Source organism: Acanthochromis polyacanthus, chromosome 8, assembly GCF_021347895.1.
Source record: "Acanthochromis polyacanthus isolate Apoly-LR-REF ecotype Palm Island chromosome 8, KAUST_Apoly_ChrSc, whole genome shotgun sequence".
Taxonomy (NCBI): domain Eukaryota; kingdom Metazoa; phylum Chordata; class Actinopteri; family Pomacentridae; genus Acanthochromis; species Acanthochromis polyacanthus.
This window is the reverse complement of record NC_067120.1, coordinates 22,203,590-22,218,178: the sequence shown is the minus strand read 5'-3', so window position 1 is coordinate 22,218,178 and position 14,589 is coordinate 22,203,590. Positions and strand designations below refer to the sequence as shown.

The 14,589-nt window shown below is 41.0% G+C and overlaps 1 protein-coding gene and 1 long non-coding RNA gene across 5 annotated transcripts in view; both read left to right on the top strand.

Moving 5' to 3' along the window:
- On the top strand, window positions 1-7,142 carry LOC110958942 (uncharacterized). 4 transcript variants are annotated; one of them, XR_007943862.1, is made up of 8 exons: window positions 1-353; window positions 805-983; window positions 2,048-2,071; window positions 2,209-2,232; window positions 2,339-2,507; window positions 2,671-3,387; window positions 3,512-3,665; window positions 3,934-7,142. It is a non-coding gene; the product is annotated as an uncharacterized LOC110958942 (long non-coding RNA). The 4 variants fall into 4 exon arrangements; XR_007943863.1 differs by lacking the exon at window positions 805-983 and having other exon boundaries at window positions 7-353; window positions 2,671-2,782; window positions 2,947-3,387; XR_002596206.2 differs by lacking the exon at window positions 805-983 and having other exon boundaries at window positions 6-353.
- Window positions 7,143-10,249: 3,107 nt separating this feature from the next.
- The window catches only part of kif21a (kinesin family member 21A), a 67,952-nt gene continuing 63,612 nt past the window's right edge, over window positions 10,250-14,589 (top strand). Inside the window, 1 exon segment of the mRNA XM_022205668.2 lies at window positions 10,250-10,635. Within this exon segment, the coding sequence (XP_022061360.2) occupies window positions 10,592-10,635 (44 nt within the window). The 5' untranslated portion in view covers window positions 10,250-10,591.

Genomic DNA, 14,589 nt, shown 5'->3' with positions numbered 1-14,589 from the left:
CGTCCGGACGGCGCGCAGCTGCACTGCGCTTACAGTGTGCTTTGACTTTCGGAGCAAGACCGTGGTGCTTCGCTCCACTCCGCTGTGCTGTGCTGTGCTGCGCGGCGCGGCGCGGCGCTATCGTGTTATGTGGAAATTCGGGGTCAGACCCGCGATAGGCACTGAGAAGAAACTGTTGCGCGTTATCAACGGGCTGTCTGCCAGAGAACACCACTGGAGCAGAAGCTGGAGGAGAAGCTGGAGCGGTGTCTGAGCTGCAGAAGAGGATGTCCGCCATGGAAGCCCAAATAAACACTTTCTCCAGCGGTGAGGAAATTCAGCGGAAAAGAGCAGAGCACAGTCCTAAAATTGTGGTAAGGATATATTCCATTTGTAGGATATTTTTTTGTGAGTTTTGGTGCAGTTTTCTGAATTGGTAACGTTAAAGCTGCTGTCCGGAGTTTGAATCACAGCGTCTCCCAAAACACTGTTGGTCCCACCCTCTCTCCCTCTGATTTCGCCCCTTTATTTGTGCACGCGCGCAGTACATGAGAGGAGTGCCCGGAGTGCTGCAGCATCTTGCCTGTTTTGCTGTTTTCCCCTCTTCTACATTTAGTACATTTAGTAAATAATAAAGGAATTACGTTAGAATGCTGTATTGAGTCTAACTTGTCCTAATACCAAAATAACATGAATCTGCTAGGACGAACGAGTAAAGTTTCAATATGTGATTACACTCGTGTATCCCTCTCGATGACGTTGTTTATCAAACTTAGTGCATTTATGCGTGTATATGTGTTACATTGTTTATTTATTTCTATCTAGAGTTCAGAATTGCATGACTCCTCTGACGAAGAGTATGTCCCAGACGCCCCAACATCTTCCTCCAGAGGTCGGGCATCTAAACGAAGCCGTCAGGCGGGCTATGGAGGCCGTGGTCGGGGAGCGACGCGAGCACCCCGAGCCAAAAAACGTCCTGCAGTCTCTTGGCCTGACAAGCTGTGGTAACTTTTCTGGAAGTTGCTGATCCCTGATGCTCTCTCCTCCACAAGCAAAACAAATGTGCGCGCGGTTGCGTAGCTCGCCCACCTCTGCATGGGCTTGCTTGCTGTGCGGGTAACCGTTGATTGACAGCATGACAAAGCTTAAGCTCGAACTTGATTGGTCGGCAGCAACCGGCGCTTTTTGGAATAACATGGGGGTCTATGAGAGGAAGGCGGAGCTCAGGAATAAATTTTCATATCGCGTTATACTAACTTTATATTATAGTATCGAACTAGACTAACACATGTAAGCTTTGTTAAAAAAATGATACATAAATTGAAAACAAACGGAAACTCCGGACAGCAGCTTTAAGTAGTGATATCATGTCGTCCTCCAGCTTTGTTCACAAACGTAACTTTTTTTTGCCGTTTTGTAGTTTTAGGAACATGGGTAAGACTGTTTATTCTTTTCTTTTTTGTGAGAAATAATGTTTACTGTAAGCATGTATAATAATTCTTTGTCAGCTGAATGCACACAATTGTTATACTGTAGATTGTAAACCATGCATCCATTCATTCATTCAAATTGTGTCTGCTAATTTAAAACTGTTTTAAATGACTTTACAGTTGACTCTACCGTTCTGCTGTGAGTAGTAAATGAATGTTCTGATTTATTTTCACAGACTAGGCTCACCTCACAATGAGGCAGTCAGGACATATTTAGTTAAAACTTTGGCTGCAAGTCGAGATGTGAAGGATGTGGAGACAGATGTCTTTCTATGCTTACATAGGACACTTATGTCCTGTATAAAATTTTCCAAGTTATCTGACTTTATCAACAGCAACAAAAGCAAACATAAACTGAAAACAGCAGGAAATAATAATAATAAATAATCATAATAAAGCTAACTGAGTGTCCCTCCTTCCATTCCTCCACGCTCCTCCCCCTCCCTCCAACCTCCTCCTCTACCTGTCCCTCCTTCCATTCCTCCACGCTCCTCCCCCTCCCTCCAACCTCCTCCTCTACCTGTCCCTCCTTCCATTCCTCCATGCTCCTCCCCCTCCCTACCACCTCCTCCTCCCAGCGATGTGCAGTGGCCCGTGACAAGGTAAGTTTTAGGTTTGGATTTTATATTTATAATACAAGAACTTTTTAAATCTACAATAGGAGGTGATACATTTTCTGCAAGATTGTCACATTTTTCTGTTGTTTTTTTCTGATGACCTCCGGCCTCAAAACTGAAAGAAGGATGAGAAAAAGACCTAATAGGTGAGACATAGCTCCAAAAGACACATGAAATACGTTTTTAAATCTCTAATGGGAGGTGATACATTTTCTGCAAGATTGTCACATGTTTTCCTGTTGTTTTTTTCAGCCCTGAGTCCTGATGACCTCCGGACTCAAAACTGGAATAAAGATGAGAAGAAGAAGACCCCAAAGATGAGAGACCCATGAAGACGAGGAAGTGAGCCCACCAGAGATGATCCTAAAGATGACAACCAGCCTGCAATGAGATGACAGGACAAGTTTGTGAGAATGCACTGGTAATTTACATGTACCTTCCAAAGAATCACCCTACAGATGCTGCATGTTTACATAGGGATTTAGCATACTGCATATCGCTCACTGAGAAAATGTAATTCTGTCAGGATCAATGGAAGAATCAATCTACATGTGTTCTTTTTTGTTGCTTTCTGGACACCAAAGGATTTAAACAAGGATGGAACATTGAGAAGAAATAAGTCATTTTCAAGAAAAGATGATGGGAAACATGTCCAGGACCAGTGCAGGAGACGTGAGACCACTCAACAAAAACAAGGTGAATCCATGGAGTGAACTGGCTCATTGGATACTTTATGTTAATTTGTCCTTCCTGCCATTCCTCCACGCTCCTCACCATCCCTCCCTGCAGTTCTATGGCTCAAATATAATTATTTGTCTTTGATTTAATTAACCTTCTTGCTGTGCTTTTGCTCTCTTTAGAGCTCTCTCTCCAAGACACCCGGTAAAATGTTGAATCAGATCAAGAGAAGAAACTGGATAAGGAGCAGCCCCAGCATGTAAACTCAAACTATGGAAGAGGGGATGCTTATTGTAGTGGCACAGAAGATGAGACGACAAGAAATCTAATTCTGTTGTGTTTCATTAGTTTGTATATGATGTGCCTTACAACAAAGGGCATCATCCATCCATTAGCTACACCTTTTATCCTATAGAGTTGCAAGAGCTGCAGGTCACCAGTCCACCTCAGAGTAGTCACAAAGAGACAGACAACCATTCACACTAACACTTCAGATTTAGGTTAGAATCATCAGTTAACCTTCCATGTATGTGTTTGGATTGCAGGAGGAAGTCAGAGTACAAAGAGAAGACCCCACACAGTCACAGAGAGAACATGAACAGAAAGAACCAGATGACCAGCAGGTTGGTACCAATATAAATACAATGAACCAAGTGACAGTGTATCGTTACATACTACTACTGAGTGTGAATCTGACACGCGTATCTGTGACTCTTTTCTTCCAAAATTGTGACTTCAAAATCAAAGAAGACAAGGAAATAGTTCGAGGAGCCTCAAGACGATCAGCAACAGACGAAACATGTCAGAGAACAGGAAGAAGTTGACCAACAGCATCAAACAGAGAAGAAGAAGAAACAGACGCCGGAAGGAGAAGAAGAATAATTTCCAGATAACTCCAAAGGTAAACTCCTGAAAGTAAATGTGTCTACAGATAGTCATTTCAGTGGATGTCTTTACTATAGACGTCAATGCTGCCAATTAAAGCCTCAACACTTCATTTGCTTCATTGTTAGACTCTGTTGTTTTTTTCTCCAAATGTAAATACACCAACCCAGGCTGCTGGGGACTTCCCATGATTCACTGAGCACCTCCCCTCTCCTCTTCTCCTCTCCATACAGTTAGATGCCACCATTGCATGTCAGTAACTTTGTGTCTGGTCCTCTCTGCAGGTATCTCTGGATCTGGTGCTACACATTTAGATCTGCTGTTACTGGCTTCACCGACCTACAAAGAGTTCATGTCTTCTCCCTCCTCTTTACCCTCATTCCAAGTGGAGTTTTTTTTTTCCAACTTCCCAGCAACGGGAAGTTTTTTTTTCCTCAACAATGCTATTAAATGCTTGATCTGAACAGACTGCAATAAGACAGTCTTACATAAAAAGTCAAAACAAAAGACCTGTATCTGTTGTTTTGAAGTTTGACATTAATAGAACCTTCCTGTAATTTTAGGTTTTAAAGAACCTTATTCTGTGATTAGAAATTCATGTTAATCTGAAAAAATATCTGTTTTCAAACCACTGGTTTCTCATGAACACCTATGACTCCTTCTTCAAACACACTAGATAATGACATAATAAAATGAAAATAATATAGCAACTCAAATTACAAATAGAAAATACGAAGTAAAATACACCCAAATCAGAGACTCATCACCCACAACTACATGTCACCTCTTGAATATGTTGTTGTTACTGAAGTCCAGAAGTTTAACAGGTGCAGCAGCTTCTGACCTCTGTGGACTGAGCTGAAATTGGTTCCAGGGCAACAAAAATGGGATTATTTTAAAGTACTGATGTTTTCCTCCTGTTATCTCTGCTCTATCTGCTTCATCTTGGATTCTGAATAACCCCATGGACTTTAATATGTTGCTAAGGTAAATACACATTTGCTACTTGATGGTTATGAGCAGGGTGGACATCTTATAAAGGTGGCTGCAAATATGCTGCGGGGTTATTCATTATTGTTGTATAAGTCCATGAAAGTCATTCAAATTTAACACTTAATTCAGACTTTAAAGTCTTACAAACAAGCCACAGCATTTTCCCCGCTATAGCATAAGACGATAAGGTGTAGTCAGACTATTCTATGCAACACGGTGTCAGTAGTAGACAATGGTTTGAGTATGGGAGGGTAGTCTCAAGGAGTGATTAAAAGTGGTGAAATTATTTCTTTGTAACTCAGCACTGCTTGATCTTATTTTCAGAGCTGTTGTCTTTAGACCCAGGTGATGCTAACTCAAGTGACATCACATGAAGCCATTTATCAGACACATTTAAAGCTGCGGTAGGCGATATTTTTTGGCATCATTGGGCAAACATTTCCGAATAACCTTTGCTCATACTCTAAGTCAAATGGTCTGAGAGGAATCAAGACTTCAGCATCTCAGTTTGGCTTCGTTTACAGGCTTTAGAAAATAATGTAAGAATATGGCCACTCAGTCGTTCTTATTGGCAGTGCTAATGCAGATGTGTGTGAATGTTCTTTCAGATTGGTGGAAAGTGCGACTCGGTGGTGTCCAATTTTGCAGGTAAAGTTGCTGTTCCCTCATTGGTGAAGACTGCAGACACACTGCAAATCAATCCCCCAAAAAAGAAAATAGACCTAACAGAAAAAGAGCATGAGTGGGTCAATATCAACGAGGTGCACTCATAGAACAGAAGTTATGTCCACTAACAGCTACATTTTAACAAAATAAGGTAAGCTGCTACCTTCATTTACTGTAATACCTAATCATGTTTTAGTAGACATTAGGCTGTGCAGGTAGATTTATCATGCCTCACAAAATCAAGCACTTCAATAATTATTTTAAATACATTTCACCCAATGACCAAAGAATCATTTTGTTAAAATCACAGGATTACGTTCACCACATGTCACCACTTCTAACTCCTCAATGCATAACCCACTGCAAAACAAGGAAATTGACTTCCTAACTCTGTCATTTGATATGGTCAATATTCACAGTATTGAGTATCTCATTGTTCTTCAGGATTGCATTAGATCCCTATGTTTAAATGACAGGATAGTGCATGGATGCATTAATCAAATAAGCTCCAGTACTGTCAGCCTACTTCTTTCTATAAATCGAACAGTTGGATAGTGCAGACATTTTGATTTGACCTGTAGCTGTATTTATTTTGCCTTTATGTGTGTGTGATATTTTTATGTATAGAAAGATAACATTCATCGATCCATTTATCAATCAGTCAACCTGACCATCATCATCCGTATGTCAGAAGTAGTTGGAATGGCTTTCTAAATTCTGTGTTTAAATGTACACTACAGATGTTCTGTGAGCCTACACGATCAACTTTGCTGTAGTTTTTTTGACATATACTACACTGTACAGGGTGCTTTGCCAATTATGAACCACTGAAGAATCAGCTTTGTCCACTGATGGCACAAATGTCTATATGTTTTGCATGCATCAATGCAATACTTTATTTTTATTTTTTGATCATTCAAGTCTTAGACTGGTGCAGGGCAGAATTAAGGGACAACGCTCACAACCTCTGTGCAGTATGTTGTGCTTGAATTGGAGATGTTATACTTTGGGCAAATATGTGTTAACATCAAGGGTTTAGCATGTGGTAGTGGTGGCAAGGTTTCAAACACACACCATTCTTTCAATAACCATGAAAAAGAATTTAAATCTTTGGGTTAATGCAAATGACAGATGTTGCAGTATAACAATGTTTTCACAGAAGACAGTTGTACCTGCCGCAGTAGGAAATAGCTCATTAATGAAGGGTGATGATGTGGATTCAACTGCTTTTGTTCAAAGATCCTCGCTTTGTGCCAAATGATTTACTTTCAAAGCTTACAGGGACACTTACTATTAATAATGTTATTAGTAACACTTGTGTTTTTCCACCTATGAAATGTTCATAGTTTTATGTCAGAATGCTGTGTTTGTCGTTCGGTCATACATCGACAAGTTATTGATCTTTTGGGGCGGCTGTGGCTCAGGTGGTAGAGTGGGTTGTCCAATGATCAAAGGGTTGGCGGTTTGATTCCCCCTCTCGCCTAGTGATGTGCTGTTGTGTCCTTGGGCAAGACACTTAAACCACCTTGCCTCCAGTGCTGCTCTCATGCTGGTGTGTGAATGTTGGGGGTGGTCGGAGGGACCGTAGGCGCGGATTGGCAGCCACGCTTCCATCAGTCTGCCCCAGGGTACCTGTGGCTTAATGAAAAAATTAAGCTTCAATTAATTTCTATTTTAAGGTAAACATTCACAACATATGTGATCTCCAGGTGTTTCAAATAATAGAGTGAAGATCAAACCCAACAAGTCCAAAGAGTCCCTTGGATTCCCTTAGAGCAGCACTTGGCAACAATGCAAATCAGGAATAAACAATGCAACCTATTTCAGAAAACTGCTTCTCTGCTTTGCTCTCTGGTTATTTATGACAAAAAACGTATCAGACATTATTTCCATCCATCCATTCTCTATACACCGCTTTATCCTCACTAGGGTCGCGGGGGGTGCTGGAGCCTATCCCAGCTGACTTGGGCGAAGGCAGGGGACACCCTGGACAGGTCACCAGTCTGTCACAGGGCTATATATACAGACGAACAATCCCACACACATTCACACCTACAGACAATTTAGAGTCATCAATTAACCTCAGCATGTTTTTGGACTGTGGGAGGAAGCCGGAGTACCAGGAGAAAATCCACGCATGCACAGGAAGAACGTGCAAACTCCATGCAGACAGATCCCAGGCCCACCCCGGGATTTGAACTGGGGATCTTTTTCTTGCTGCAAGGCGAAAGTGCTAACCACTATGCCACTGTGCAGCCAATCAGACATTATTTGTATCTGTAAAACCATTAAAAATGGTTCTAAACCTGATATTTAGGTGCCATCCATTGTGTTTTAAAGGTTACATAAACTCCCATTAGAAGCTCAGAGTCGTTTTGTAACATCTAGGTCAAATTCTACATTTAATATGGAATTACACACTTTACCCACACATTTTATTTTTATAAGAAATCAGACATGACTCAAATTGCAATACCAATAACAACCAGAATATTGATAACTGTTGTTCAAAGAACAGTGCATTTTTTTTCTCTTTTTTTTAATGCTTACGGTGCTGTAGTCTCTTGTCCGTTATTGAAACTAAAGGCATTTACCGACATTCCCTAACAATTTGCTGAGAGTCATTGATTAAGGCAATCGCTATCCGGTTTTAAAGGGTCTCACTTTTACTGTTTGTTTTTTAATTCATGAGCTTTACAGCTTGTGTATGTAATGTCAAAAAGTAGCAACAGGTTGGGAAGACAATTTGTCCAATTTCCTTGTTTTATCTGACATGTGCAAAATATATCCAGTTATCCGTCATACACACAAGCAGAAAATCCGTAGATTTTATTGTCTGGAACCAGTATATATATTTTTTTTGACATTTTTGCATTCTTATTAAAAAAAATAAGGAAACAATTTGTTCTTCATTTCTAAAATGTGCAGCTTTTTTCCCACCTCTAGTGTCCAGGCTGACGATGTCTGTATTAGCTCAGGTTTTAATGTACATTTAATTTATACTCCTTTCAACATTGAAAAATCATATTTAGATTCCCTTTTCTGGCATTGTTCAGGGGTCGAGCCATAAATAAATATCAGAATTGATTATTTGCATGATTACATACCACCAATGGTTTCTTATACATAAGACTTATAGACTAGACCTCCAAATGCAGATTTAAGGTGCAAGGCAGTCAAGCTTAAGCTAAGAAGAGTCTTGCCTGTATCAAATACAGTGATAAATCTGGGAGCTGCACAGTGGTCAGTGGTTGGCACTGCAGTTAGAAGATCCCTGGTTCGCATCCCGTCCTGGGATCTCTCTATGTGGAGTTTGTATGTTCTTCCCGTGCATGTGTGAGTTTTCTCCGGGTACTTTGGCTTCTTCCCACAGTCCAAAAACATGCTCAGGTCCACTGGTAACTCTAAACTGTCCATAGGTGTGAATGTGAGTGTGATTGTTTGTTGCCCTGTGATAGACTGGTGATCTGTCCAGTTTGTTCCCTGCCTTCACCCCATGTCAACTGGGATAGGATCCAGCCCCCCACGACCCTAATGAGAATAAACATAAACAGTATAATGAAGGGATCTAAACCTGGGCCAACACTTTTTCGCACGATTGAATAAAATGCTGATAAAGGTGGATAGTATTTCTGACAATAGAGATTCTCATAATGAAGGTCAGCAGTGAATGGGAGGAAACTTTGCTAATAGTATTTTTTTAATCATTCATTTCTGTTTTCTGGCTAATCTGAATATATTCAACTTGGTTTTTGGAAAGCCAGTCAGATGCTGTCAGGCAGCTTTTATTTGTCCTTTAATATGCACAGACACGTGTCTAGTCATTAGTGAGCCTGTATTTTGCCAGGCGTCCTTGTTCTCGTAACTTGATAGGCTTGTAATGAGACTCCTGTATTCATGGTGTTATTACCCAGGAGGAAGCAGTAGGGTGGAGCACTGAAGGCTTTTACACACAAACTGTTAAGACGCAGCTTCAGGAAAACAAAACCTGCTTTATCTGCTCCATTACTCGTGTTGCAGTGTCATGGTTTGTGTCGATAGGTGTCAGGTGTTGTTCATGTTAGACTGATGGTGCAATGAGATATTTCTGTGTAATTGGAGCAGCAAGATGTTTCTGTCAACACTTCAGACGTTTGTAAAATGTAGTTAACCCCATTCTCAGGGTACTGTAAGAAATGTGCCAACACTTTACTTTTGTTGGGTTTCTCTTTTACCTTCATACAGTATGTTGGTGATTCAAGCCACAAGATGGCACTAAAAGCCTGCATTGTCTAGAAAACCCTTGCTTCATGGACTCCACAAGTTTACAGGCATGTATTGAACGTAAGAATATAGCTCAAGCAAAAATTTTCATTTCACATGATCAGTATTAACTGACAAAGGAGGAAAAGAAAATAAGAAAAAACATACTTAATGCAGCATCAATCAGTCTAACGAACACCCAAAGATGATTTTTATTTTTTATTTTAATCACATTTAGTTTTCAATTTAAAGAAAAAAAACTATTGGAGCTCACGTTTGTTTTTCAGAGTAGAATATATGCACTATAGGAATGTTTATTGCAGTGTATTTCCATTCAGTACTATTAGGCCTAATTTTAATGACTTTGGATCCAAATCAGGACAAATACATTTGCATTAAAAGAAGATAGAAGTCTCACAGTGCAAATTCATGTTTGTATAATTACATATTTTTTCTAAGCTGAGAGGAGTACATTCAGTAGTCACCTGACTGTGGTGTGACCCATACCCTGTAATTTCTCCTGTAAATCTGTAAATTCACTGACTTCTAAATCACAGAACGTGGATAACACCCTTGTCATGACGTCACCTTGCAACCGTCTCCCCGAGGAGGGCGTGGCTTGCTGACGCATTGCGGCTCCCTCCCCGGTGCGTAAACGGAGGCACGGCGGCGGGCGCGTGGATGTCCGTCAGTGTGTGCGCACGTGTACGCGCGCGCCATCGAACGGCTCACCTCGCGGCAGCGGCACAGTGCATGTGGGCTCGAGCCGGAGCTGGAGCATCCGGGCCGAGCTGCGGAGAGATGCGGCGACTGTAGACGCGACATGCCGACACACCAGCGGAGCCCTCGCTGAAACCATGCTTTAAAAAGAGTGCACATATTTTCGTATTTGTTTTCAAATGGCGGCGCAGAAGTCGAGGTGAGCTCGGTCCTGTCGGGGGGGGGAGTGCGCACTCTTTTCTCGCTGCTCTGCCAAGGCAAGCCGCCAGCAGAAATAAATCCGCTTTTTGTTCTTTTGTGCCGACTATTGTATGAGGAACCATGACGACGGGGCAGGATGAAAGCTCGGTCCGTGTGGCACTGAGGTAAGTCACTTAAATGTCTTTTAATTTTGCACTAACTGCTAAATGCGTAGCTGTGTTAATTGGCCAGTGCCACCTGTCAGTCAGTGCCGCGGGCCTCGGAAACACCTGCAGGTTATCAGCAGCATCTGCTTCTCCACAGACTCACTGTATCTACAATATATCAACATTATTCCGTTTATACACAGAGCCAATTCCAGCTTGCCAACTCTTGATGCCGGTGCCGACTTTTCTGCACACATTTTCGCTTTGTTTGTGGTTCACCTCGGTTAGGATGATCTGTTTCTATGTCTGAACGTAGCACAAACATAAAGCATCCCGAGCATTGAACAGGTGCACACACATGGGCCATCCTCTGCACACTATGACTGAAAAGAATGATGCTATCTATTGTAGCAGCCGAGCTATCAGAGAAAGAAGGACAAGACAGGGTGGGAGAGAGACAATCAGCCTGTGTTTCTCCAACAGCCTGGCCTCTCCTCAAAGCCTCCTGCAGAGAGACAGTTAATCAATGAAAGAAGAGCTTCACTGACAGCCAGGTTTCAAGAAAAGGACAGTGGAGCATTCAGTGCAACACTGTCAAGTCAGCTCTTTGTTTGTAGATCCTCAGTGCACAGCCCAGTCATGGCTCTCAGTGATTCAAGACTGTCAGTCAGTCAGTTCAGATCTGTTAGCTTTTTCAGCAAAGGCACAGGATCGGACCTCCTTCCCTCTGATTTCATGCACTTAATGTGTGCTATCATGCTGAAGGAAGGCCGCTCCCACCCAGCGACACCACAGTGAAAGAAGCAATATTGGGAAATCAGTCCCTCTCTGCCTAGGTCACTTTGTATTTCATGTTGGATTCTACTCACAGACCTTCTTAGCATTATGACATTGATGCATAAAGGCAGTTTGTTGCTCATATCTTGTCTCTTTCCATTTTTGAATTTGCTTATATATTATTAGTCAACCTTGAATGCACTTGTTCACAAAAGTGCATCATCATCGTGGTGTGGCGACTGTTTTTTTGCACAGCTTCCTGATTCCATTTCCCATTTGGAAGGGAAAATCCACAGTTTGACGCTGCTGACATCTGTATGCTGCTTTTATTGTTTCACTAGGGTTCGTCTTATTTTTAAATGTTGATTTACAGGTCATTCCAAAGCAAAACTTTGATTTGGTAGAGCTATGGCTGCTTTTTACAGCTGCTTTTTCGTGCCCACATTTATCAGCTAATCAAAGAGAAATCCATCCTAGAAAGATCTGTTTTATTTCGACAGTACAGTTTGTCTTGTTGAAATCACCAGGCTGCCAAAGCAGACTTTAGCAACACTCGATTACCAAACTATTTTCTGAAGCAAACTGCACGTCACAAATCAATATCTGAGCAGCAGTATGGTCAGTGTAACAGAGTATCTGCATGAGGGTTTAAGAGGCCACATCTCCCTGTGGAGCCTGTAATGAGGTCAGGTGTCTCTACCCACCTGGACTCCAACAGGAGATCTGCTTGTGCCTTTCTTTTTCTCCTGCTGAACCGGCAAATTTTGTGGAAAGTTGTTCTGTTGGTTGCACCAGAAAAATAACACGTCTGCCAATTGATGATATTCGATCACTGGTGTAATGTAACTAATTACATTTCCCAAGTACTGTGCTTTAGTAACAGTTTCTTGTAATAGTATTGCAGTATTTCCATGGTTTGCTACTTTCTACTTTGACCCACTATGTTTTGGAAGCAAAAATTATACTTTGTACTTCATTACATTCATTTAAAAGCTTTAGTTACGCTACTACTTACTATTTTGCAAATTTAGATTACTATTATTGTAAAATTAACTAATGCTGTATTATTATGTATTCAGGTAATCCGCAGTGTGTAAAGTAATGAAAAGTAGCTTTGGATGCAACGTGAACATGATTTGCACATTATTAGTCAATAATAATAATATTCTAGTAACATAATATGTCTCTGAAATGGGCTGTCTGTAGAATTAACACTTTTTAGATATTTAAAGTGTATTTTCATACTTTTGTACTTATACTTATTAGGATTTAGAATGCAGGACTTTAACTTGAAACATTGCTACTTTAACTTATGGAAATGGATCTGAATGCTTCTTCCACCACTCTATACAATACTGCTGCCTGTAATGTAAAAGTTCAGCTAATGTCGAGACTGTTTGTGGAAACTGTTATAGAGAGGTTTTTATTCAACCTAGTGATCATTTTGGAGCATGCAATTTGAAGCCCATAGACATAGATAGAAATATCCGTCCACAAAAACTAACATATCTGACCAAAGGATGTCAGCCGTCTGATTCAATGCTTCCAATTCCATAACTCCTACATTTGTATGAAGGAACATAACTGACATGTCTGCCAGTTTCCTACCACGTTACTTTGCAAAACAAATTACGGTAACTAACCAAAAAAAAGTATAAATACATGTCTGCCCTGGATGTAAGTATGTGTTTTAAATGACTTGCACTTTTTAAGTGTAAAAGTCTTTCCAAGAGCATGCAAATTACAGTAAAAATGTGGACGGTATTCATTCAGTAAGAGGTGGGTATTTTGTGTTGTGGTTCCAGGAACTAAAATTACAGTCCTCATTTTAGCATACTGCATTTTACTTTTCTGTTGTATGTCAAACCAGTTATTTGTTGAATGTGCCCAGAAGATGCACATAGTTAATCCCTGTTAGTAAAGTATGGATATAATGATGCCTGTAAAATGAGTGTTATTTGGACAGTAATAGGTTTTCAGAATCCTGTTTTCATCTGGTACACACAGCCCTTGTGATAGGTTTGCAGTTGCCTGTTTTCACTCTTCCCAGCTGACTAACATTGTTGCCGAGGCTGTTGACAAGTCTCGCTGTGCTCGTGCACAAGCAGTTCAAATTGGGTACGATGGTTCATTCTGTCAGCTGCTTTCCAACCAAGTAAACCCAATCGGCCTCTAGATATTTGGGTGTGCTTGCTTGTCACTACACAGGAGTAGTTGTGTCAAACAAAAACTCTGAACTGTACATGTAATGAAAAACCGTTGAGCTTATCTTGGGAGGACCAGCGAGTTGAAGGGTGCAGTTTAAACCATAATGCTTGATTCCAGATTGCATACTACCCTAAATAGGGTTGCTTTAAGGACTAAGGGGTGCACTTGAGGTTTTTAAATCGGTTAAACCCCCAGCTTATCTTAAGAGAGGCCCTCCCTTCTTTTCAAACTTCTACAAAGAAATGTCAACACTCAAAACAATTGCTCTTAACATGTATATGCATCAATAGTAGGTTTAGCCATGCATAGACAGGGTGATGGTGCATTGAGAAAGAGCTACACAGTACACCTCACAATATGGGCTGCATTGTAAGTTAACTTATTTACACAGTCAAGACAACACAATAGTTTGTCTTAAATGGTAGGTGTACATTGGGGGAAGGGCTCAGTAAACTGAGGACTTGCTGAACCTGCCTGCTAGGGCGATTACTAGAATACAACAAACAAAAAGCAACTATTATGTATTTCCAAGGCAGTGACAGACGAGCAGTGCGGATCAAAGCGGAGGGTGTAGCTTTGGCTTTGCTTACATCTGCCAGTAACAGCCAAGTGTGCTACAGTTTAGTTGTTATTGCCAAGCTCATTAACAACACAATAACATGAAGCAACCCATAAAATACAGCGATGCATCTCATCAAGAAAATTCAGTATCTTTCTTTTTCCCTGTAAGGACATGGATTTGATGCTGAGCTGAAGGGCATAACAATGACGATCATGAAATTAAAAAGGTCCCTAAGCCTCTAAGGCTTAAGGTTCGGGCGTACTTAAATGTAATGCCGTAGAGGCATGCAGCAACTGGTATAAGTGGTTAAGTCTAAGCCCCAGGTTGTAGCTCACAAGCCAGCTGTAAAGACAGGGTTAAACTGTGGTAGAAGAATCTTGTTAAAATGAGCTGCACGATTAGAGCTGATCTCTACTATTACTTAA